Source organism: Halictus rubicundus, chromosome 4, assembly GCF_050948215.1.
Source record: "Halictus rubicundus isolate RS-2024b chromosome 4, iyHalRubi1_principal, whole genome shotgun sequence".
Lineage (NCBI taxonomy): Eukaryota > Metazoa > Arthropoda > Insecta > Hymenoptera > Halictidae > Halictus > Halictus rubicundus.
This window is the reverse complement of record NC_135152.1, coordinates 20763424-20789601: the sequence shown is the minus strand read 5'-3', so window position 1 is coordinate 20789601 and position 26178 is coordinate 20763424. Positions and strand designations below refer to the sequence as shown.

The 26178-nt window shown below is 44.6% G+C and overlaps 2 protein-coding genes across 19 annotated transcripts in view; one reads left to right on the top strand and one right to left on the bottom strand.

The window, feature by feature from the left end:
* The window catches only part of Dlg1 (MAGUK family member discs large 1), a 797939-nt gene that overhangs the window by 692622 nt on the left and 79139 nt on the right, over positions 1 to 26178 (bottom strand). The window lies entirely within an intron of this gene.
* Positions 19283 to 25253, top strand: LOC143353784 (facilitated trehalose transporter Tret1). 2 transcript variants are annotated; one of them, XM_076787361.1, is made up of 3 exons: positions 19283 to 19389; positions 21291 to 21422; positions 23049 to 25253. In XM_076787361.1, the coding sequence occupies exons 2-3, from the start codon at positions 21353 to 21355 to the stop codon at positions 24362 to 24364; spliced, it is 1386 nt and encodes a 461-aa protein (XP_076643476.1). In that variant the 5' UTR covers positions 19283 to 19389; positions 21291 to 21352; the 3' UTR covers positions 24365 to 25253. The 2 variants fall into 2 exon arrangements, with proteins under 2 accessions (XP_076643476.1, XP_076643475.1); XM_076787360.1 differs by lacking the exon at positions 19283 to 19389 and adding an exon at positions 20989 to 21097.

Sequence of the window (26178 nt, the reverse complement as noted above, 5' to 3'; positions counted from 1 at the left end):
CCCTCTCGATGACGCTAATGTACAGTTGCCGAACGAGGGGCAATTACCGGCTAGTAAATTTTGCCGAATATTTAACGTTTAATTAATGGTCCCGGGTGTGCGACAGGCGATGCGGGAAGTTCGGGAGGAAACTGGCGGGCGGCCCGGGCCCGGGGAAGCCCGGGAACGATTTCCTGAAGCGACAATGGCTTGAGAACGGGCGCAAAGCCGGATGTTGATTGTGTTCTTGATTTTAATTGCCACCTGATCACCGGAATTTGCGGGCCCCCTACTTGGCAAACATTGGAGCCGGGCGACGGCGCGCAGATTGCGCGGACCGACGTTGGTAATCACGACGCGCCGAACGACGAATCCGCAATTAGCGATTACGGCGCGGCCCACGTCATTAATCATTCACGAGGACGCGCCCCGGTTGCTCCTCCGTGTCTGCTCGCCGAAATCTAGATCTTTTCTTGACTCTCCGGGCCGGCTTCTTTCTTCCTTGTCCCGGTTATCACTGCACCGAATTCCAGAAAACTCTCTCTCTCTCGTTATACCACTGCACACAGGATTCACACGCGCGGGCGCGCGCGCGAGAGCGTTATCACGTGAATCAATTTACGGCACGTATTGTTATCGTCGCAACACGGGATTCTCGTGTGCCGCGCGGGACAGTTTAATTTTTTAATTGTTTAAGAGGATCCGATTCTGCGCGAATGAAGTACGCTCGATGAAACAAAAAAGAAAAAGGCCAATCGATCGGCCGGCCCATTGTTCTCGACGAGACGCGGACGTTGCCGTTCAAACAATAAATCGTGCGCGGGTTATTGCGAGCCGCCGCGTGTAAATAATTTACGCCTGCTCGTAAGTCAAACTCTGATAAGCAAATTAGTCGAGCTGCGCGGGGATCACGGCCGCGTTATCGACGCGCGACGCGTTAACAATGTTTCCGCGGCCGCACGCTTCCCGACAGCCGCGCGCAATTTTTCGGCGGAGGACAGTGCATTAAAACGCGCCGCGGATAACTGTGCCGCGGAGCTGACAGCCCGCGGAATTCCGCGCGACGACTGCACTTTCGCTCGCGATTATTCTTTATCGCCTGTCAGGAAACGTCGGGGACAATCAAGACTGCCGTCCGATTTCTCGCGATTGTTTATTGTCGTCTGCTTGTGTAATTCCACGAGAAGAGATTCGGTAGATTTGCTAATCAGATCGATCCTAACAGTAGCTCTGTCGCTCGATTTTTCACCGTTGCATAATCTTGGCAAGAACTCATCTGTTCGTGTAATTTTCCAAGAAGAGCTTTGTCAGATCGCGACACTCTCTTCCGGATTCTTTATTTTCAATTTTTCAAAATACTTCGCGAGGAAAGCTTCGTAGAATGACAGGACTTTCTTCGGGCCTCCAAGGAAAGTGAAACCTTTGAATCAGGCTGGTTAAGGTACGCGTAGTCGTCTCATCGAAAAATCGTCTTTGAACCGGGCCGCAAGTGGATCCCCTGTGTCTCCGAACAAAGACTTAGCCGAATTGATTTCTTTCTTCTTTATCGGGACGCCAAACTCGCGAAATCCTCGAGTTCGTCGGAGTATAGGTCGCAGAAAGCGTGGGTCTATTGTCCGGGAACGAAGAATGCGAAAAGTCCTCGTCCCATTACGCAGCGATTAGAATTTGCTGAAATAATTTCTCTTTCTCGAAGCTCGTTAGGGAACGTGCTGCATCGCAACGTTGAGGAGCGGTTGTATTCCAATTAGCAGACAGGAGGATCAACGATCGAAGGGTCGAAATATCTCGTTGCATTGATACAAGCGGATTAGAGATTCTATCTCCTTGTTGCAGAAAATGGTATAGTCCTCGACGCGTTTAGAGTGTGTACGCAAGGTCGCGGCTAACAGGCAGCTTGTAGAACGATCGTGTTTTAATTGGCACACGGGAGGATCTGCTTTTAAAGAGTCCGAGGGATCTCGTGGCGTTGGAGGTCAGAGTTTGCCGAAACAATTTGTCGATCGGGCCACTGGTAAAAGTATTCGGAGCTGTTTAATGTCTAGGTCACAGTCGAACAGCGCGAACTCTTGTCTGTTTCAATCGACGCGCGCGAGGATCCGTTCGTGGAACAAAGGGGCCGAACGATCTCGTAGCATGCCAGCGATTATCGTTTGCCGAAGAGTTTGCCGAAGATATTAACGCAACCTGCAGTCTCCCGGGAGCTGTGCTGACGGGTTCAATCGGGCGTGCGTTGATTCGCGGACAGACCCCGAGCACGATGCACACAGACACACTTACACCGATGCACACAATACTTTCGTTAATTAACACACGTGAGTACGTGGCGTTACGAGGACGCGACGATAAACGCGCACTACCCGAACAACGATATTCGGGAATCGATCAACGGCGGGTCGAAGGCCGCGCGACGTCCACAAGGATCAGCACGTGATCCGACGACGTCCAGCCGCGGCCAGCATTCTTTCCGTCGACGCGACGACGACGGGTCCGTCGGAACTTCCGGATCAGAGACGTAACGCACATGGAACGCCCGCACCGAGCGGCTTTAACCCGCTGACTGCCGGAGTCGCCCCTTTTCCAACCCCTTTACTCGTCCCGGACCACCCCCGAACCCACGCTCTGCTCCGGGACCCCCCGCAGCCTCCCTTCTCGCCCCCGATACCCCCTCCCCGCACGAAAACCTCCTAGCGTCCCGCCAACTTCATCTACGACCTCTACCTTCGCCCGCACCTTCGCCAAATCCTTCCTCTCTCGGCGACGCCGCACTCCTCCCAAACCGTGAAAACCAAGCTCCACGCATTTCGTAATTATATCGGGTGTGCAAATCAATTCGGTGCGTTTTTCAGTGATTTTTAACCGAGGAACTACGCAAGACTACGTTTCCAGTCCATCATCATTTTTCTAGTACTTATCCCCAGTAGACAACTTACTGGCTTTGAAGTCATCGATGCATCTTTTGTAACAATTGTAATCTCAATGCAATGTAATTTCCATGCAATTGTAACCTCCCCGGACAAACAGGGCTATCTAAATCAGTTCTTAACAGGGTCCTAAACAGGTCCGAAACGGGGTCTATTGGGACCACGCCTGGAGAGTATTTCTCAACAGGGTCCTTAACAGGGTCCGAATCAGGTCCTAAATAGGGTCTGTTGGGGCCACGTCTGGGGAGTATGCCTCCTACGGGTCCTAAACAGGTCCTTAACAGGGTCCTAATCACGTCCTAAACAGGGTCTGTTGAGGTCACGCCTGGAGAGTATTTCTCCCACGGGTCCTAAACAGTGTCCTAATCAGGTCCTAAACAGGATCTGTTGAGGTCACGCCTGGAGAGTATTTCTCCTACGGGTCCTAAACAGGTCCTTAACAGGGTCCTAATCAGGTCCTAAACAGGGTCTGTTGAGGTCACGCCTGGAGAGTATTTCTCCCACGGGTCCTAATCAGGTCCTAAATAGGGTCTGTTGAGGCCACGCCTGGAGTGTATTTCCCCAACGGGTCCTTAACATGGTCCTAATCAGGCCCTAAACAGGATTTGTTGGGACCACGCCTGGAGAGTATGCCGCAACTAACTTCTCACCCTAATGCATAGAAAGTGTCCCAAGAGTATGGCTGAACTCAATAGTTAATAGTAACTTGTAAATAAATGAAATGATATCTACTAATTTTTATATGCCAGCTTTAAATTTGGTTAAGTTGCAAAAAACTATTTTTTCCTCCCGCAAATAAAAATACTTTGTTCGGAACGGACTTGCTCGATGCAAGAGGATAAAACGGGTTAATAAACATTGATTTTTGTTCGTTATCGAATCAATTGCCAACCGTTTTTATTGGCATACTCTTTTCGGAGAATGAGCGTATTTCAATATTGATTATTCTCGCATCTCAGCGTTATTGTCTCGCGTCAGAGTGGATCGTGTTTCATTTGGAAAATAAACGGAAATATTTATTACCGAATAAGTGTTTTAATTAACTTTCCATATACTGAACGGCAGTTCACTGGAAACGATTTTTCAGACGATTTTAGTGTACGATCGCTCGAGGGTCTCTGGCCCGTATGTTTCACCTTTAAACAATGAAATCACTTTGCTGGTTCCCGAAACTGTGAAAGTTATGAAGTCGTGAAAGTTCTTCAGTGTCGGGGGTGGTAGATCAGCTATTAATAACAATCTACGTCGACGTACTAGTAAACCCCAACTAGTAAAAAGTATTGAAAAAACTCTATGCTAATATCTTGAACTCATAAACAAAGAATAACCTGCTGGTTGATAAAAGAATTATTTATATCCTGCCACTCTTCTTTGTTGCAATCGATACAATTTTCATTCTGCATAAAAATTCGTAGTCTAACAATTAGTTCGGCCTCCAAACTAGAATACAAAGGTACTCGAGAGACTTAGAAACATTAAATCGAAAATTTACTTCGAATTACAGTGATTTCTCTATATATGTCCCCAAGGCCTGGATGATAAACGTCGCGGGATCGTCCCCACTACCGCGGGGATTCGATTCACTGTGATTCTGGGTCCGTGCATTGTCTCGCAGTGGTTGCAAACGCAAGAGCCAAGTTTAATTTTTCAAAAAATTATACTAAAATTCGTCCAACGATATATTCGCATTCGCAATTAACTCTCTCAATTAATTCTCCCGCTTGCTGGTGCGGTCAAAGTGGCAAAGACGCGAATCGTTCAGCAAGTTGACGTCGCGTGCTCGGATCATCGATCGCCGGGCACCGGCGAGGATTTATGGCGCGTGCGCGCTAACCGGGGCCCGCGACGATGAAACGGGAACGTCCACGAAGGGGGTTGTTTTCCCTTTTTTTTCCCCCGGTGGCTCGGAGGCGAAAGCCGCGCGAACAAGTAATACGGGATGAAGAAAACGAGATAAAATCCCATGAAACGAGGGAACGATGGAAGAAAGCCATCCGACTTTCTCTTCGTTTCAGCTTTACGTCTCCGGTCGACTGGGGCGAAGAATCCCGCTTTCACGTCGAAAGTCTTCTTAAGAGGTAAAGAAGGAAAAAGAGAAGCGCGAGATGGGAAATCTCCTTCCGAGACCTAATAGCTTTTCACGTCTTATTACAGATCGTTACTGCTACCGGCGTGGGGGGGAGGGTGGAGGCGATCGATCATCGATCGGCCATCGATCGCGACGATGGCGAAGTTCCAGCAATCCTCCGCGGCGATCGTCGCGGACGAAAAGTGAAAACGGCTCGCGAAACGGGTTTTATTCTCTTTCGCAGTGTCTCGTCGAGCGGTTAATTGAGGGACGGAGTCGTAGAACGAGATTCTTGGGCTCTCTGAATCTCAACGAGAGTCCTGTAATCGCTTAATCACCGGTGACTGAGTCCTGCGACTCTCCGGACGGATTCCCGGTGACGGGGAAAGTTGGATGCAACTATAAAGACCCTTATCTGTTGATACTTTGAGACCGGGCTACGGAGTTCTACGCGTTTATAGCGTACGAATATTTCCGTGAAGTTGATGGGGGGGGGGATGGAAACTGGTGATAGAATTTTATTGGTCCGCGCTCGGACGCTCACCGAAGCCGTTAGCAAAGCGGGAACGTTTCTAACTATTTTCTTTGACACACATCCGACCGACATTTTTTCTCTACTCGTCCTTCCGTTTCATTATTTCAGGCACAATCTGTTAAATATTTTTCTTCACTTTTAATGGAAATGAAATTCTGTTGATATCGATACTTGAGCACTAAACGCGAGGCAAGCCATAAACACGAATGTTGTATTTCTCCTGGGAAATCACGAACGATAAAGAAGTTCTGAAGTTCAGTCGATGTAAGGAAAATCGTAGTGCACGAGGTTAATGTTCATAGATTAGTTCAATTCGTCTCAACTTGAAGGGACCGGAGTCGTTTATTTGCTGCGAGACAGAAACTAATACAGTTAATGTATAGATTATTATCGAACGGCAGAAATGAAATTTTAATCTATTTACAGATACGCGGAAATTTGTGCTCGGTTTTAACAAATAAATTTTTATTTCTACGTAAAAATATAGATATAAACTCTTACAAAACTTTACGGCGTAAATCCTAGACACATTTAAAGAAGTGATATTGTTGAAGAAATTGAAGAGAATAGAGAGAAGAGTAAAAGAATTGAGTACACGAAATTATAATCAGACGATTTATTAAAGAATAAAGAGACCAAAGGAATTACTTTGTTAATGGCTTCTGCGAATTTAAGATAGTACACGAAGCTATTAGAATGATCCTACGTTTGAATATTTCTCTGAAGATCTTTGTACTGTACGCGAATGTAAAGTTTCTTTGTCACAGAACTTTCCTGTAACAGATGTTACAGAGTCACATCCGTAGTCGGATGCATTTACAAAACAGGACTTACAAACTTTAAAATTGATTTTCTTGAAAAGAGTTGCAGCAGATAATTGCATTTATACGTTCCCGATTTCTCATCGCAATAAATCGTTGTAGATGTTTCTTATCGTAGAATAAATCATGGCGAATTTTACATACGTATAGCCCTCGAAACATCGCGACAAACACGCATGGGTGACACAAGCCTCTCTGCCCATACCTGAAAATTAAATGATAATATGTTAATTGTATCCAATGCGATACACGATCAAATCAAATTTTGTTCTAACGATATAGTGTGCATTGTATGCATTCACAATATTCTCCATTTCGTAAATTTTGATACAGTAAAACGTTTAAGAAAGTATGTTGTGGAGACCTGGAAGTTCATTTTTGGGATAACGAATTAATTCTATTTTTGGAATTTACGAGACACAATGAAATGGAGTTCGATCAGATTTTGATTTAACAACATAGTGTCAAATTCTCTCGAAATTTTCTCCGAATTCAATGTGCGCATATCGCAACTTAGGGAGTCGGGTTTGGCGCTCAGTGCATTAACGTCGACATGCTCGTCGTCGGAATGATTTAGGCTGTTGGGCAACAAGTTTTCCATGCGAGCTTTTTAAATGCGCAACAGGAACTCGAAATGCTCGAACCGAGCGGCGCGAAACTAACGACGCAGTTGCGTTGCAATATCGCGTGAAAGATGTATAAAACGGTCGGGCAGGAATCCTTATCAGCTCAAAGTGAAAAGAAAAACGAATAAGAGAAACAGGATCGGCGGGAGACGAGTGAGGGAGGAACAAAATGACCCGATTTGAAGGATCACTCGAGCGCTCGGATGATTGCAATCTCGATTCTCGAGGGGCGTAAATCGATTGCGCGTCTCTGGGTAACGTAGAATTCCTAATGGAGTATGAATTCCACGGCGTTCCGCTTTCTACGTTGCGCGTTGTATTGCGAGGGAGAATAAAAAAAAAAGATCGAGTTCCCCAAACGTTTGACTGGTATCATCGAGAACAGATACAAAGGATAAAAACCGTTCGCTCGGAAAAGAAGGGAAACAGGATCTGGCGCTTTCTTTTGAAGCGTGCGCGAATCGGGAAATGTTTATGCATAAAATAAACCGAGAAAGACAGGAACGAATTAATTGTATCGACGATTATTAGACTGTGAATCTTTTTACGAAATAAAAGTGCTCTCCTCGGGAAATGTCGTTCCCCCTTTAATTGTTTTAATAAGTTGAATTTATTGCGCCGTCATTCTTTAATTCTTTTAGCCTCTACACTGTTTGAAATTTAACCTGCTAATGCTAATAATGAATTTATGAATTTCACAGCGACACTTCGTATCGTTTTAATTGATTGTTTCCTACGGCAACGTGACACGATTTTTGCAACACCCAAGATCGCGGTAATACATACAGAAAATTAATGTAAACTGTACGAAAAATTGGTATGTATGACAAAAGGGAGCCTGAATGAATTTGTTAAAAAGTGATAACATCGTGGACGTGACACTTCGAAAAATATTCGTCAAAAATGTTAATTTTTGCAACATTAACGGGAGAACGCTCCTTCAAATTTCCATGTACATAACAAACCTACCGCGTCAATGTTTGCCTTTGTAAAGGGAAACCATTTCGATGAACGCAAGAGCAACGTGATTTACGATAGCCCGCGATTAATATTAATGACTACGTCGCGTTAAACGACGAATTAAAACATAAAAGGTAACTGATTTCATCTCGCACACACTTCCGATAATTGCTGTGTGTTCGGTTTTAATTTCCGCGTCGCCACTTTTCTTCATTTAAATTTAAAATACGAAATTTTGTGTGCAATTCGGACAAATAAGCGGAAGTAATTTCTACGGGCGAATACAGGAGTTATGGTATTCTGTTTGTCGACGGCTGGCGCAAGCAATTCGGAGCAAAAGAATGTTGAAAATTCATAACAGATCGCTTTTAAAAATTCCAAGCACGGGCTGAATTTGAAAAATTTCGTCATCCTTTTACCCGGCTGTATTTTTTATCACGCGTCGACGCGGGCGCAATTAAAATTGAGTGGGAACGACCCGATGCATTTTTCGATGCAACGTACGCAGGAACCTGCAGTATCGATGGTACAATTATATCGTCTCGCGTGTGTCTTAAAATGTATACTCTCGAATGAACAAGAAACTGGTTCGCAAATTTGATCAAAAGGTTTTGCAGTGTTGATAATTAAATCGGAAACTCTCCTCAAATTATCATGCTGTTAACTTCCGCGCGGCCGTGGACGCACAAATGTATAAAATCCACGGTCTAATAATTACAATCCGGACGAGGATTTATGCATCGTCGAACGATCGAGCTCGTCGAACGGTTTCCGCGAGACTGCAAAAATTTCGTGCGGAGCTTCTCCGATTCTATTATTGGAAGTTCGAAACTCGACATTCACTTTCGCAATTGAAGCGAATCGGCTTACGACTTCGCGGCCGATGACCAGCCCGCCGTAATTTAAGCACGAATTTAATTAGATTTAACGCACAGAGCGGTAATTGCTCGAACTTGAAGCTCCGCCGCCATGATACATCGGATTCAGTATACCGGGAATTATCAATCTGATTTCCTGAAGCTTGCGGCACGCATGCTAGATTATGGAACACGCGGAAACAACATCCAAGGACGTGATATTTCCGATAACAAACATTCTACTCTTTGTTCTCACCAGATTAGGAGAGTAGAAATTTAAAAATACAAAAAAAAAAGAAAATCAATCTTCACACTTTTATCACTGGTACTGTTTGATAAAAGTATTATCACACAGTGGAAAAATTTGCTTTGCCGGTCGAAAGTTCGACGCCGTTTATCAACGTTAAAGCAAGTGTATCGCTAAACGAAAATTCTCCAAACCGAAACAGGCAATAATCGTATAGTTTGTGTTTTCAATAGATTAATGAAACACGTCGAATTTTTCTGTATTTTTCGCTGAACTTATTCCGGTCAGTATAAACTATGCAAAATGAAAATGGTTTGCATCAATTTCCGGGAAGGGGAGCCAATTAGAATTTCTCTCCTTCGTTCAATGATTTGAATAAGCTGAAACTGGCACATTAATATGCTTAAATATTTATAATCTGCCTAACGTAACGAGAAATAATAACACTTGTAAATATCGCCTATAATACCCGACGAAACAATACAATGTGACCGAACAGAAGCAATTTCTAATTTTATTTCAACCTACCGTTTATTTCGGTGAACAATGGATCTGGGTCAATACCTAATTACACATCGCGTTATTCCACAGTTTATCGAGCTGTAATACATTCAATGAACCAATAAACCCATTACTTCATGTATTAGTCCGGCCGTGATTGAAACCGTGTCTACGCGCGAATATTCGCTTAGCGTCTGCATGAAATTTCTATCGGCGAGCAAGCGTGATCGGATCCGCTGTGGAACATTCGCCGCGGGCGGTGTGTCTGAAAAAAAATTAGTTGCTCGAACCGGATCAAATTGCTATTGTCCGTATATTTTCGAACCGGGCGAAACATTTGCGAACGATTCGATAATTCAACGGCCGGCGAATCGGTGGGTCATCGAATCCGGCATTCGAAAGTACCCATAAGTAATGAATTATTTGCAAAGAATTTGTTTTGCCTTTAGTTCCGTACCGATCGTTGAACAGAAAACACGTATTCTTTTACATATAAGATTATTCTATTATTATCTTGCAAAATTGGCAAAAGAAGTAAACTCGTGTGCGTTGCTCCGAAAAGGAGATTTTAATTTGGTTCAACTAAATATTATTTACATTATTTACATTACATACACAAACGCTTTACCTGAAAAGGAGAAACGACATTTAAAGTTTATTCTCCAAGTGACAATTCCCCTTTACCAACGATTCTTTGTTACTGAGGTTAACGTTTTGACACAACAACTTTTTTCTGTTTTTCCCCCACGACTCTACAAAACTTTTCATCTGTCTTTCCTATCTCTCTCTCTCTCTCTCTCTATCTACCGTCTGGAACGTTCTCTACTCCACCGTTACTTGAAGAAATACCGTCAAATAATAAACTAAAGAAATACATTTTCTTTACATACATCTTGAGTCATATTTTGCTTGACGAACCCTGCATTTCTATGAGGGGGGAACTGAAAATTTGCAAGAAAGATAGCAAACTGTCCTTGCTAATGATGGAAATTATATAATAAATGAACCCTTTGCATTCCGATGTCCCCTCAAAGGGGACATTATGAGTCTATAATCGACGGCTCGGAGTGCAAAGGGTTAAGAATTTACTACAAAGTTTGTTTTAGATTTCAAAATAATTGATTACTCATGGGTCCCCCTAATAATTTGTAGCTATCGCGGTTGGTCCCCACAGTTGGTAAGCAATTGCGAGACGGGTGATTCATGAAATAAAGAAAAATTAGCTCGTGCTCGATTCTTTACGAGATGCACTTCTTGAAGATGACGATCAGTGCTCACCGGATGTTGCTCCCTCTGACTATCATCTTTTCAGATCTCTGTAGCATTATTTAAGAAATAAAACATTCTGTAGAAGATGTTAGGAGGCGCCTCGAGTAATATTTCGCTTGACGAACCCTGCATTTCTATAGGGGGGGGGGGGACTGAAAATTTGCAGGAAAGATCTCAAAACTGTCCTTGATAATAAATTCAGAAGTGAAAACCTGAATTCACTACAAAGTTTATTTTAGATTTCAAAATAGTTGATTACTTATGGGCCCCCCTAATAGATTGGCAGGTTTTCGGCCGGCGAGCGAACGTTTTCTCGCCGAGAACAGCGTTCCCAAGATTGTCAGTGACAATGCCCGACAGTGTAAAGTTACGGACCCGATAGGCCAAAGGTGCCGCTGCGAGATCTCCATGGCAAAAGAGACTCTGACAGCTTAAGCAACCCCGACAGCCTCGGGCAATGTTAGCACACCGAGGCAACCAGGTTCAACGTTCAATGGCGGAGTGACTTGCCGCAGACACCCTGCACCCGATCGTGCTAAATCTAGCGGTTTTGCTAGGTCGCTAGCGCCGAACCAGCAGCGCCCAGTTACATCGAAACCCGAGCGAGTACTTTCCTCGACTAGGTCGAAAGTAACCATCGCCATCGTGAGATTCTTCCGAGGCTCCGATTCGACACTTTTGCCGCTGGCCGAAATTTGATTTTACCTTTCCGAAGAGTTGCGCGCCGTCTTGGTTGTCACATGCGCAGATCCGGGCTTTGTTATCGATCACTGTTTGAACGAAACCGTTGTGAAACATCAAGAAATAACAGCCCCTCCGCGGTGGCATAATATTTGAGTCGCGCAAACAAATGCGCCAGCTGCGTTAGCAACATTATTGAAACAATTAACGTAATGCAACGTACGGGTCCCCGGTCCCGGGGATATTAATATTCATATACGTCGCATTCGGAGGTGTTAAAATTGATAGCCGTTGCCGACTCCCATTTAGCAGATGAATCCGAAGTGGGGTGTGTCTCCGAGGTCCCCGGTAAACTTATTAGCCAGCACCTAATTCCACGAACCGGGTAGTCGAGAACTGGAAACCCGTCGCTGACAAGGCGATGCTGCTTCACTCATCCCGCGAACTTTGCGTCCTCCGAACAACAATCCACGAAGCTTCTCGGTTCCTTTCCCGACGACGGTTTATAAATCTCAATTAGCAACCAGCCCGAACGGAATTTTTTCTACGGTGCGCCGGTTTCAAAAATTTCAGCTTGACCGCGTCTAAAAGTCGGCGAATTGACCTTGCAAACGTCGACCCGGTTTCCGCCCCATAGATCCAACGACGCGAAGAGTTAAGACGAGCTGAGTGCATGGTTTTTCTAAGCCTCCAGCAGGTATTAAAGTTGAAAGTAGCCGCCGAGCTTCGTCTAGCAGGCGAATCCTATGTAGGGTGCATCCCTCAGGTGCAGTATGTCTTTTCGTGACCGAAGTCGCCCGCGCTAATGCTGCAAAGTAGCGCATACCTCTGCGGTTTGGAAGTTCACGCGCGTTATTCAAAATAAATGTACGCTCGCCTCGCCGCGACATTAAAAGGCAAACTTTACGCCGGCTTCAAGATCCGGAAACAGTGGCAAAATAATACTTTTAATGAATATTTGAACTTTCAATAAATATTTCCTACGAATTCTTTTCGTCATTTCATTTCGTGTTCGCGGAATGAATCCTAGAAAAATAATATAAGCGATGAATTTCTCCTAAATTCGACGCGAAAACGATAAGCAGAATTAATTTTTCAAGATTATACGCAGACGATAATTTTCCTCGGATATAATTTTAATAGGCTGGGGATAATGCGACGGTAGCCTTAAATCATTTTTGACATAAACGGATCCACTGTTCAGCAATAGCAATGCCCGAAGGATAACATTATTCCGATAAATAGCATGCATCGTGTCTGGATCAATATCGGAGAACATCGAAGGATCGACGGATGGACACTGGCAAACGTTTTTCACCGAGGCGTATTTATGTTCGATCAAACGGTCCAGATTTTTATGTGTTTTCCTTTGTTATTGGCGGTTGCGGCGTTCCGCTGGTGAAATCCTCGCACGGATCGATCCCGTCTTGCATCGGCGCATAAGAAAATTGAAATTTCCTTTGGCAATGTGTGCGGAACAACGTGCTCGCGGTGGATCACGCTCGGAGACTCGAGATAGATCGAACAGGCAGGCCGAGAGCATGATGCAAACACTCGAATTCCAGTGCACGCCATTCTACCGGGCCGGGCCGGGCCGGGCCGACCTCTAATCAGGGTTCGAGATTCATTCAAGGTTGTTTGCGCGCTAATTCGCCCGTGATTAGTGGAGCTGGTTTTGGAAGCTAATTTTTAAAAATTTTCACCCTGTATTTTCATGACATTCTAATAGCCGGATACAACAACGTATGATCTCGTTTCATCAAATCATACTTTAATCTGAATGAAACTGGCATTCCGATTTAAATGTGACGCTCTGTGTTCCAACGTAAATTTTACGTTTAATAATTTTGCCCTTTGTAATTACCAACAATCGTTTCACGACTCCCTGGAATATTTCAGTTGCTGGTTAGATTCACGACGGGGCTCCTTCGAGGAGACAAAGGGTTAATCATAGTGACGAATGTGCTTGCATTTACCGTTCAAGTATTGTTCGTGCACGTTCAAAGAAACGATGGGAAATATGTAAATCCTTGCGCAAGTGGATTTCTCGGCGATCTGTTCATAAAATAGAAAACTAATCCCCGGAGAATTTCGTTTAATCCGTCCGTCGATGTTGTAAATCTCCGCGATGCTCGGGATTACATGTACCATCGTCCTGATAAAGCGCAAGTAGCTCGGCGCACCGCGAACGATAAATAATTTATTGCTCAGGTGCCGGGTAGCTTTGTCTTCGGGAGACATCGGTCCTCGGGACGAGTCCCGCTGCTTCTTTTCGAGTGACCTCTGTTTATAACTTTTCTCTTAATTAGCGGATCGTGGACTTCAGAAAGAAATAGAATGGAAGTATCGAGGAGTTTTATTCTCGAGTCAGCCAGTTTCGTAGTGATAGTTCTTAATTTCTCTGCAATGCTTTGCGTTCTATCAATTGAAAAAAGAAATAGACACGTATGATATAATAATCATTCGAATTTTTCGATTAAATAAGCTTTCGGTGGATACAGCGTTAAAAATTGTTAACCAACGGCCAATCGAGGACATCTCAGGCAGTGGGGATAAATCCGCGACGTTTACCATCCAGGCCTTGGCGACATATACAGGGTGAGTCACCTAACGTTTGCACCTCAAATATCTTTGTTGTTTCTAAAGGTACGTAAAATATGGTAAGGACAAAGTTGAATGGTACAATGGGGCTGACACGATGCCATACAAAAATTTTGTTTTTATTGCATTTTTTTTTTTTAGAGATATCAAGGTCACCTTGACTTTTTTAAATGGAACCACCCTTTTTTAAACACCTACAATGATAGTCCCTTTCGTAAGGAATTCAGTGACAATAATTATTCCAAGGTCATTCCAAGGTCATTCTCTGGAATGCTTTGCGTTCTATATAATAATCATTTGAGTTTTTCAGAAGCTTATTTACCGCCTCAATCTTTTATCTCTTTTCGATTAAATAACGGTCGGTGGAAGACATCTCAGGCAGTGGGGATAAATCCGCGACGTTCACCATCCAGGCCGTGACGACATATATAGAGAAATCACATTCGATTGTCGGAGAATTTGCTAGAATTGGCGTCGCGGTATTTTCAAGATGGGAAAAGGTGGGAATTGAACGGAGATGGTTGAAACGCGGAAGAGTCAGGTGGTCGCAAGACAATGTCGTCTGTCGCGACCCGTTATCATTATCCGTTCCGTTGCCAGATTTTGCCAGGAATCCTTTTCAACGTCCGAAGAAGAGCCACTGGCTTTTACCTTCGGGAGTGATAGCTTTCGAAACGCTACATTATACACGGGGAGCTCTCCTTTCTCTAGCGGATCGGTTCATCTTCGCTTCCTTTGCGGGTCGCGGCGCAGGGAGGAAGGAAGAAGAGATAACGGGCGCGCGCGCGCGCGCGCGTAGGACGAGCCAGAGGGAAAAGAAGCCGGTGGCAGCGATAAAGATGAAGAGCCGGAGCCACGATGAAAGAACAGGGACGAAGGCGCACGGGAAAAACACAACCGCATAGCGGAGTATACACGGGGTATTATCTATACGAGACGAGTTTATGAGCGTCAACCCTCCCGCGCGTCTACGCTCTCGCGTTTCCCCGCCGTGACGCGTTGTCTCCTTAAAAGTAAAATGTAATCCCCCCCGGTGTTCACGACTTTCCTAAGTGTCGGTATCTTTCGGGTATATTCGTGCGCGAGCCTGTACGCCGCGTGTAAAAAATATCACGAGCCACTGTGCATGAAAATATAAAAACGCAGCAAGAAATTTGTCCGATATGAAACTGCGCTGAAACCTCGGCGCGGCGGACCCCCGAAATGAAGCTTTCCTATTTCAGGTTGAATCGCGAGCATGTTTCTACATCGGTGGTACGATTCGTCGATCGTTTAACAGACCACCCGTACGCCGGTGAAAGAATTAACACGGTGAATCAAAGTAATTGATGTATTGCACTCGAAGCTATATTAACTCCAGAACGAAACATTTCTTCCGACCTATAACATTTACCTTCTATTCTTTTTCATGTTATACAAATAAACAATAAACAAATTGAATAATGTAAAAAATATTTTGAATAAGTGCCACCCTATACGACCGGTGTGTTGATGTCTTGCTACCGGTACTGCGCGCAAGTAGAAACAGTTCACGATGGTCAGACATCCGTGGCACGTGCCGCGGTAATAAACGAAATTTCGACGTCCATTTCTTTTCAATTTGCACAGTTCTTGCGGACTTGGTAAATATATCGGCTCGTAGAACAATGTTCTTTTTTTTTGTGATCGGATCCTCGTGCATCACGCACGGGAATCGATTTCTGAAATGAAAAGGCGTCGAACGCGACGTTACTCTTCGAGACGGGTTATGGCAGGCGCGCGGGCACACAGGATCTTCTCGGCCCGATGATATTTTGCAAAAACATGTTCTCCGGCCCCTCTTCCTTGTCTGATATTTTAAGGAAAGTTCGGCGAGCGTCGTAAAGCACGAAGTGTGGTCCTTCGGTAGGATTAATAGGGCGACACTGCTCAGCATAACCCGACGAAATTACGCAGAACTTCCTGCGTAAAGCGAATGAAGGAAGTAGTATTTCGTGTACGACAGCGGAATGGCTTTCTGTCTGCGATAAAAGGCCCGTTAAACCTCTCGTTGGAACAGAGGATACCGTGCAAATGAGTGATCGAAACAGAAATCAGCGCAGAGCTGCCTTTACGATCTGTTAAATTAGAATGTGCCACAGAGGCGTGTCTCCGATTGAAACAGCCGCTTCGCTCGACTTGGCTGCCTTCATTGTCTTTCGGGACAAGTCCGACAAAGAAGCTTCGCGAACCAATTAAACCACACAACTTGATGGAAATTATTAGTCGAGAAAAATGAGGTACGGTGAAGTCCAATCCTCCGGTCCGTGCTGTGACATAGATCGTGTAGGATCCATAGATAAATTGTACGTTGGCGGTGAGGATGTAACAGTAGTTGAAACGATAAAGCACACGACTTGATGAAAATTATTAGTCGAGAAAAATAAGGTACGGTAAAGTCCTGATCCAATCCTCGGGTCCGTCATGTGACATAGATCGTGTAGGATCCATAGATAAATAGTGACAGAAATATAATAATTGTACGATGGCGGTTAGGATGTAACAGTAGTTGAAACGATAAGGATACAACTTGATGAAAATTATTAGTCGAGAAAAATGAGGTACGGTAAAGTCCTGATCCAATCCTCGGGTCCGTCATGTGACATAGATCGTGTAGGATCCATAGATAAATAGTGACAGAAATATAATAATTGTACGATGGCGGTTAGGATGTAACAGTAGTTGAAACGATAAGGATACAACTTGATGAAAATTATTAGTCGAGAAAAATGAGGTACGGTAAAGTCCTGATCCAATCCTCGGGTCCGTGCTGTGACATAGATCGTGTAGGGTCCATAGATAAATAGTGACAGAAATATAATAATTGTACGATGGCGGTGAGGATGTAACAGTAGTTGAAACGATAAGGCCACAACTTGATGAAAAGTATTAGTCGAGAAAAATGAGGTTCGGTGAAGTCCTGATCCAATCCTCGGGTCCGTGCTGTGACATAGATCGTGTAGGGTCCATAGATAAATAGTGACAGAAATATAATAATTCTACGATGGCGGTGAGGATGTAACAGTAGTTGAAACGATAACTTTTGACCGCGCTTCGCTTTCTTATCGATCGAGGAAGGCAATCGGCTCCGGCGGAGATCGAGGCGCGTTAAAAATGTCGGACGCAACAGAAGATCGTAAATCAAGGCCCTCGGGCTCGGGAAACAGTCGGGAGAATTGGCGATCACACAAATTCGTTCTCACCTGGTTGTCGCCGTGCGTTCCCCGGGGCTTTTCTTCTTCGTGCCGGTATGTATGCCTGATCTGATCGGCCGGAGTTGTACTCGATAATAAGCACACCTGGTCAAATTCAATTATACGGTTCCCGAGGGCGAATAATCCGAGTTGCACGTCATCAAGTCACGCGGAGGAACCGGCTCGAAGACCGCGGCGGCGCCCGCGCAACCGGCCATACCTATCAAATATTGAAGTTGCCAGATTGCGTCGGCCTGCCCTCGGGGACACCAAATAACTGGAATCGACGGAAAACGCGGGTAGTCTCGTCGAAACCCGCCGCAACAGTTAGCCCTGATTTACATGGACACGCCGGTAGCAGTAAGACACGAACGGGGCAATGCCAACCATCAAACTTCCAAAGTCAATTCGACGCGACTCGACGCGACGCGACGCGACGCCTGCCGCGAAGCGCAGTCTTCCATTCCTCTTCTCGTTCACCGAGTCGGTTGTCTCGAACAAATGTTTGACTGATTGCGAAACCTCTGCGGAGATCGCAGCATCTATTACTATGACTGACCGAATATGGCGATTTATTCTCTTGCATTTATTCTCATCTCGAAGCTTTTGCGAAGCTTTCTTAACACTTTGAACGGCCAACCAGAACCGCCAAAAATTCCATGAAATCGAAAAATTAAATGTATGATACTGAGTAACCCTCCAACTTTCTTGCATGTTACAGATCCTAATCAAGTTTAGTAGAATGATTGTATCAACGTAAAAGTTCATTTTAAAACCTGCACGAATAATTCCGTCGCCCACATATGGGTGACGCGGCGACGAACGTGTTAAAATGAAATTTTCAAAAGCGGTGGTAATATATTATAATTGACTTCAAATTTTTAATTTTCCTTATACAGTGGCCTGAATTAATTTTCGGACACCCTTTACAATGCAATAACTTTTTTTTTTAATTGAACTGAACAACTCGAATCCCCTTAAAGAGTTCGTCGCATTAAAAGAACTCGGGTTGTTTGTTTCAGTTCCGGACAAAGTTATTGTAGCGTAAAATGTGTTCGAATATTAATTCTGGCCACTGTGTATGCACCGAATAGCTTCCCTACTTTTTTATAACTAATTCCCTGTTGCAATGTGAAACTCTATTCGACAGTGTAGGTGTACAATTTCCATAGAAATCGATATTTTTTAAAAGCCCTACGTGTTCTGCTGGTAAATGTTATGCAGTTGTAAGCTCTAAAAAGGGTCGTTCAAATCGGTGATACATTGCATTGCTTGCTTGGTGTGTTTTTATTTAAATCCTACGTGTTTTGCTGGTACATGTTATGTAGTCGTAAGCCCTAAAAAGGGTGCGTTCAAATTACTGACGCATCACATTGATTGCTTAGGGTTAAAACATTACTATTGCTGACTATCCCATGTGCCTCTCCCAAGTCTTTTCCTTCCAAAAGCAAACCATCCTAGTGATCGAAATAGATTCTAAAAGACCGGTCGAGAGTGTATTCATAGCAAATTCGAAGGAGATGATCAAAGACAGCTACGGATAGCGTGTAGACAGGATGGATAAAAATGGGGTTTCTTGGAAAATAATCGAAAACTGACAAAGAAGAGCAGAAAAGGCAAGAATAACCAACCTCGCATGAAACTGAAATTCGACAATATCCTCAGCCATTGAAAATTGATTTTTCTCTAAAACCAATCTATTTTCTAATCGGTCGATACAATACGCAAAAATCCCCGAAAACTCAAAGTGATTCAACCCTCGCGAATCGGGGCCAAATCGTCTGCCAGAACGTTCGTAACTCGGGGTAAAAATGGACCCAAGTTCTAAAAATATATTGTACACGCCTGCAGCGGATTCTGAGCGTGGGAACCAAGAAATTTTCGGACGCGGAAATTCTAGTTTCTCCAAGTGCGTAGGTGGCCCGATTCTTAGACCATCGAATTGTCCTTGAAGAGTCCTCTTCGTCACGAAGAGTCCCTCGCCGAAGCGACAGAAAGCGCGTGGCATTCACAGAGGAAGCGTCGTTCTACGTAAAATTCTATTTATTATTCCACGCCGACTGTTAAACATTATATAAACGGCGCGGCTGCAAGGATTTCCGGAGCAGGTGAGTAGCCGGTATATTAATGTCTTCCCCGAGTAATTCCGCGCCCCCTGCCGAAGACCGTGCGTCGAGTGCATTCCGGTATGCAGTTTGTTAACAATACACGAATATTTCACGTTCCCAGACGGAACGCTATTTGCCCCCGCGACACATAAATCTTATGCTATCGACTATGCAAATATGAACAATTCTTTTCTATTCGACGCTCGTTGCTCTCCCCAACGGTATCGACCACCTCGTGACCGAAGAAATATCGTTCGCGAAGATTTTTCGATTCAGCAATTTCGAATTGAATAACTACAATTTTATTGAATCGCTACAATACGCTGAACATAATCTTCGTCTGCACAGATTGAATTGCCAGCCCTTTATTCGTGAATTGACGGGAAAAAAGGAAAATAAAATCGACAGGTAGTATTTGTTATTAAACGTACAATATTAAATTAAATATACACGGTGTCCCTGTATCGATGGTAGAACCGTGGAGGAGAAATTTTCATTTGACGCGAAAATCGAGTTTGAAAATTCAGCGAACGCGCGTGGGCTATTTGATAGGAATAGTCTGACGTCTGTGATCATAATCTACTTCTTACACACGTTAGGCACGTGAACTTGACGAATCTTCAAAGTCGATTTTCTCAAAAACAATGTCGAAAAAAATGTATTCCCCTGTACGGTTGTGCCAAGAATACTGGGACACCGTGTATATAGCGTGAAATCTTAAACGCAACAATTAGTGAATGAAATTATTCGATCAAGTCCAAAAAGTGTAGCCCACTGTACTATTCGTATCGGAACGAATCCGGGACTCGCTGTATATATTATACAAACATCGAAGAACTAATTTAAATATAAATGTCCTTCAACCGTGCCGCAGCATAAACAATACTATATTGTTGTCACAGTTATTTATACGAGTCGAGCGTGTGCCTTATAAATATATATGTACGCTGTATGCAATGCATACAATTTAAAATGAGAACGGTAATGCGATTTCGCGCAATTTGTCTCCCGTTTCCCGATGACGGATGCATCGCCGAGTATAAACATTTACCTTGTATTGTTTACTTCGAACCACGGTTAATTTATACTACTGTACACGTGCCTTATCTCACCCGCGGGAAAATAACATCAAAAGATTGCAACTTTTTCGATCGAAGAAGCAGCACGCGACGAAAAACTGAAACTTTATCACCGCCGGAAACATTCGATCTGAACGCTGTGAACAACAACTCAATGAAACGCGCGCGTTCCTTGCCAGACGTGTTCGAAAAAAGTTTCCTAATTAGTATACGTAGCGGCATCATTGATTAAATATTGAACTCGCGAGGAACAATCGACGTACCGATATCGTTTAATTCAGTTCGCGACGAATACGCTATAATTTATGCGTAACGAGCCACCGCCTCGTACGTTCTGTTTAATATTAATAAAATAGCAGACTTCTTTGCTCAAATTTACATACGAGTTGCGTGTATCGCGAACAGCGTGATGTCACGCTGATAAGATTCGTGTAAATAGAATTATCTTCGACGGAGCCAAAAATATCGAGCCCCACTTCTTTCGATTTCCTTATAGTATATAAAGCACGGTTCCGAATTAGTATACTCAGAGGCATGATCTCAGTTTGTATACTCGACCCGATAAAAATATGCGTACGCTATTGGATTGGTTTCCGGCGAAATCTTAGATCGGTGGAAGTCAGTTGAAGGTAACCGCCGCATTCCAGATTCGCATAATTTATCGCCGCTATTCCAACCATTGCACACTGTCGCGATATTTTCCTCCTAGAAAGCATTGCACTTGATTCGGCCGGCTTACAACCGACAACAAAATTATTCTCCACTTCCCCGTTATCTTATCTGCCGAATGTTAATGTTCCGCTTTTCTCGTATGTTGCGCAGCCATTCGTTTCTCATGCGAACGAGATTTTCGTCAGTCGGCCTGCACCTTGGGAAAGGTCATCATGACGGCGCAAATGGGTGAGACGATGACTGCGAAAGTGATGTGGCCGCAATGGATGGCTGGCGTCGGAGGTACACGCAAACACGAATATTTCAATCCGTACACGGAAACTCGTCGTTGTTCGTGGACAATCGATTGGGAAGTAATTAAATAAGTGAGTCGAAAAGAAAGAATGAAATTTCTCGATTTTACCCTTCGCTTCCGTGTAAATCATAAAAATTCCGCGAGCATGCGTGCTGTTAGCCACCGGCTGATACGTCTGATCATGACCTGCCGATTCTACTTCTTGAACCCGGCGGTTCTTTATCCGATTCGGTCCCACGGACGGGTCTAAGGTCACGGACGTGACGTCTCGCGACGCAACGCCGATTATGCTTTCGCTCCGTCAGGGGTCACGTAGCTTCGGTGTTTTGTCAAAATAATTTCAGAATAATTCAAGCGACGATAACGTTGCATTGTCCGAAAAGTGGAAGAATTTAATAAATCGAACAAAGTGGAATATTCCCACTGCCACGACGAATCGAATAATGAAGCACGCGAGATAACTCGTCTGTGACCTCGTACAAACAGTATCGGCGTCGCGACGTAACACGTCCGTGGGAGCGAAGCGGTCAAACTCGCTCTTCTCAAACAAATGGATCCTTGATCCTTTCAGACAAATGGATCCTTGATTCTTCCTTTTCGACTCGCTTCTGCCTTCCAATCGATTGCGTGCGGGACACCCTGTATAAGCGAGGACACACGAGATGCATCTTTGTGCTGCTTCCATTAAATGTAAAGCAATGCAATTGATATATTCCGCATAAATAGAACAAAAATATTTACGTCGCTTTAAATGTCATTTATGATACTACAGTAATAGTACAACTATTTTGCTATACAAATTTCTAATACATTCCACACCTGTGCGAAAATTTCAAATTTTAAAATTTCGAATTTATGGTACAAAAGAATATGAGAACGAAAAGTGACAGGGACAGAAGAGTGGAAAGCTATATTATATATTTGTGCTGTTATTAAAACTTTGTGTCCTCCCGTCTAAATAAAATCGTACGGTGTATCACTCATAGAAATTCGTTATAAAATAACGTTTAAAAAGGTATAAATATTCCCTCCCATTTGTTAAGACTATAATGGAAAGCATGTGATCAACCGCGAGCGCCACCGGTGTTACGAGAAAATATTTGTTATTAAAACTTGACGTCCTCCCGTCTAAATAAAATCGCACGGTGTCTCACTTGTAGAAATTCATGATAAAATAACGTTTAAAACGGTATAAATATTCCCTCCCACTTATTAAGACTATATTACTGTGTGTGCTAATTAGAGAAAGGTCATACCTTGCGTATCGTTAATTCGAACCCGGAGTTAATAACCGTGCGAATATTTCGCGCCCGAAATAGGGCTCGAACGAACATTTCCCTACAGTTTTAAACAAATTCCTCGTTCGAATATTCGCTGTAGCGCCGGAGGTTTGGTATCATTTTCCGTGGGAACTTCTGGCTCGAGACGAAACATAAAAACAGTGTAATAAAATCATTAATAAAGCGAGCGAACAGTCGCGCGAAGGGAAGCGCGCAAAGTGCCGGGGAAGTTCGAGGAAAAACTCGCTCTAACCGAGGAAACTTCTGATAATGTACTTTCCAGCCGACTAGCTCAGTCCGCCGACGAACCATCGATTTCCAATTTGTTCGCAGTTTTGCTCCTACAGACCCAAGTGGGGCTCATGGCAGGCTGGTCGTCACCGTACATCGGGCTGTTAACGTCCCCGGAAGCTTCGTTCACGATCACGATGGTGGAGGTGTCCTGGGTGGTGTCGTTGCTGAACCTTGGCAGGTTGTTGGGCGCGTTCACCGGGTCGCTGTGCGTCAACTATTTCGGCAGCAAGACAACGCTTCTGATCATCAGCGTGCCCATCTTCCTCCTCTGGTCGTTCGTGATCGTGGCCACGAACGTGTGGTGGCTGTACACTGCTAGGTTCCTCGGTGGCCTGAGTATAGGGATGTTGTACAGTAGTTTCTCCCTTTTCCTAGCCGAGGTGGCGGATCCCAACATCCGAGGAGCTCTGGTCGCTATGAGCATGAGCGGCATGCCGATCGGGAGCTTTCTGATGTGCGCGATGGGGCCGTATTTATCTATGACCGTGTCAAGTGCCGTCTGCTTGGTTCCCTGTGTGATGCTGATGATCCTCTTCTTCTGTCTGCCGGAATCTCCTCACCACTTGATCAAAGTCAGGCAAGACAAGAAAGCGAAGTCGTCTATAGAGTGGTACCATCGGGGCTGCAACGTGGAACAGGAATTCCTCTCGCTGAAGAAGTTCGTCGACAACTGCAACGGCCAGAGCTTCCTCGAGTCTCTGATGGAGTTCAGGCACGCGTGCTACGTGAAATCGATCCTGCTGATAACGGCGCTATTCACGTACGGCCAAATGTGCGGACTGAACAACGTGCTCTGCTACATGGAGACGATCCTGAAGAGCGCCCAAGTGACCGTGATCGAGCCCTCGTTGGCGGTGGTAATAGTGATGGGAGCGGGCATCGTCGGCACCTGTTTCTCCTCGGCCCTGATCGACAGGTGCGGCAGGAAGATACTGATGATCTTGTCCTGCGTCGGCCTCGCGCTATGTCTCGGCTGCATGACCCTCACCTTCCAGCTGTTGAGCCTCGGCGTTCGCTCGAACGCGCTCGACGGATTGTTCATCGTCGCGATGATGTTACTCTACATCTTCATGTTCGTGGGCGTGCTGACGGTGCCGCCCGCGATCCTCAGCGAGATCTTCCCGCCACACCTCAAGTGCATCGCGGCGTGTTACGCGAGCTGCGTGGCCGGCATCACTTCGTTCATCTCCACCCTCACCTATCTACCCCTAATCGATCTGATGACCGAACGGTACGTGTACCTGTTCTACGGCCTCTTGCTGCTCACCGGTGTGCCCTTCGTGCAGTTTTGTGTGCCCGAGACCAAGGGACTGTCCCTGCAAGAAATCCAAAGACGATTGGTCAAGAAGAAATAGGCGTTCCACCCTGATCCCCCGAAGCTTCAGTCTTCCGTCTTCTTTTGTATTTAAGCGAGATATCCGATATTGATATCTTTTCAAATAAATACGACCGGCAACCGAAGGGGATCTTGAAAGGACCCCGCCGCTCCGTCAAAGAAAGCGTATCGCGAGGAACTTTCCGGCAAATCCGTGAAAAAAAGTCGACGGCCGATAATAAAAGGAGGGAGAGGGGGAGGTCGCAGCGTGCCTGTTGTTCTTTCACCTCCTATTCTTCCCCTAACCGAGAAACGATGTAGCTATTTCTCTTTTGCGGCGGACGTCGCGTCGTCGCGACGTCCACGATGGAACTCGGCCAGTTTCATATTTTACAAGACGATATTTCAGCCGGGCCGGCATCGAAGGTGTCCACGATCCCATGGCGGCACTGCTGAAAATTGGATGCCACCCTTATCTCGTTCGGTTCATTGCCGGTGGCGCCACCGATCACCCCCTGCGCTTAACATTGCACAAGGCTGGACAACGCTTCGGCAATCTAGCGCAACAGCTACTTTCATTATAACCACGAAATCTGACGCGCAACTTGAGAGCTCGTTATCGATAATCCCGAAATCTCGACACGGTAATGCTATTAGCTTTCGCGCTATTTCTGCCAAACTGTACAATTTTACACACAAATTTATTGAAACTTCAACCGAAGCATTGGAAGGAAATTATTCAAGAAGTCTGTTTCTTTGAATAGGGGCTGAAAAGGGGCTGATTCTACGTAAAAAAATAAATAACAGCGGTGGAAATAGTGTTGAGAGCAAAGTCTGAAGTATATCATCTTATTTATTCGAACCAGAACGACTGTCGTCTTGTTAAATAGAAATCTCATTTTCTGAATTCAATAAACACGCGAAGATTTTGGAGAAAATTATTACGACTTCATCATTATAACCTGTGTTCTTTCTGTTCATGAGTTTGACTGTAGTATACCGATTCAGTTTGGTAGAATTTACGACGCGGTTCTTTGACTGTACGAATTTACGACAGAAAGATAATCGAGCGTATTGTCAATTTGCATAAGAGATAAGTTGATTAAAATGTGGACACGTCGATGTTTGGGTTTCGCAGGTGACACGCTCGAGATACTCTTGGCATACAAAGTGTCAAAGTTATTGGTGAGCGTGTAATCGTGCGGATCATTAGACATTACAAAGAACTCGGTTCTTTCTTTCAAGATTTCTAAAGATCCCGAGACGAAATCAAGGGTTCTTGAGGCTCTCCGAGGAAATTTAAAGATCTATGTGGCCCGCGCAAAGAGTCTTCCTGAATCCCCGCGGACTTGGAAAGATTTCCAAGACACCTACGGATCTCGAAAGCCCCTTGAGAACCCAGATCCGAAAAACTGAGAGGGATTAGGCAGCAATTGCCGATGATTAGGCAGCAATTTCGAAGATCTTGAAGATTCCGAACTTTGTCCAAGAGACTCGTCGCAGAGTGATTAATATCTGCCGCGTCGATCCGTGCGGACACCTTCGCTTTAATTGTCCGCGTAACCCACTTTCGGTATTGATTACGATACCGTGAATTACCATTCGCGGTAAAGTGATTATTCCGTGCGCCAGCTATTGCGATCAGTTATGGGATATTGAACAATTATTAACCGGATCGTTCAGTGAGCATAAAGGCGCCCCGGCCGTGTTTCCGACAAACGCGAACGGACAGCAGGTAAGTTGATCGCGTTATATTTTTTATTTTTTATTTTTTTTTTTTTTTCGAAATCGAACTTTTCGCAAACGGCGTGGTATGTCAAACTATTTCAATGCCAGACTCGAACGAGAGGGGTA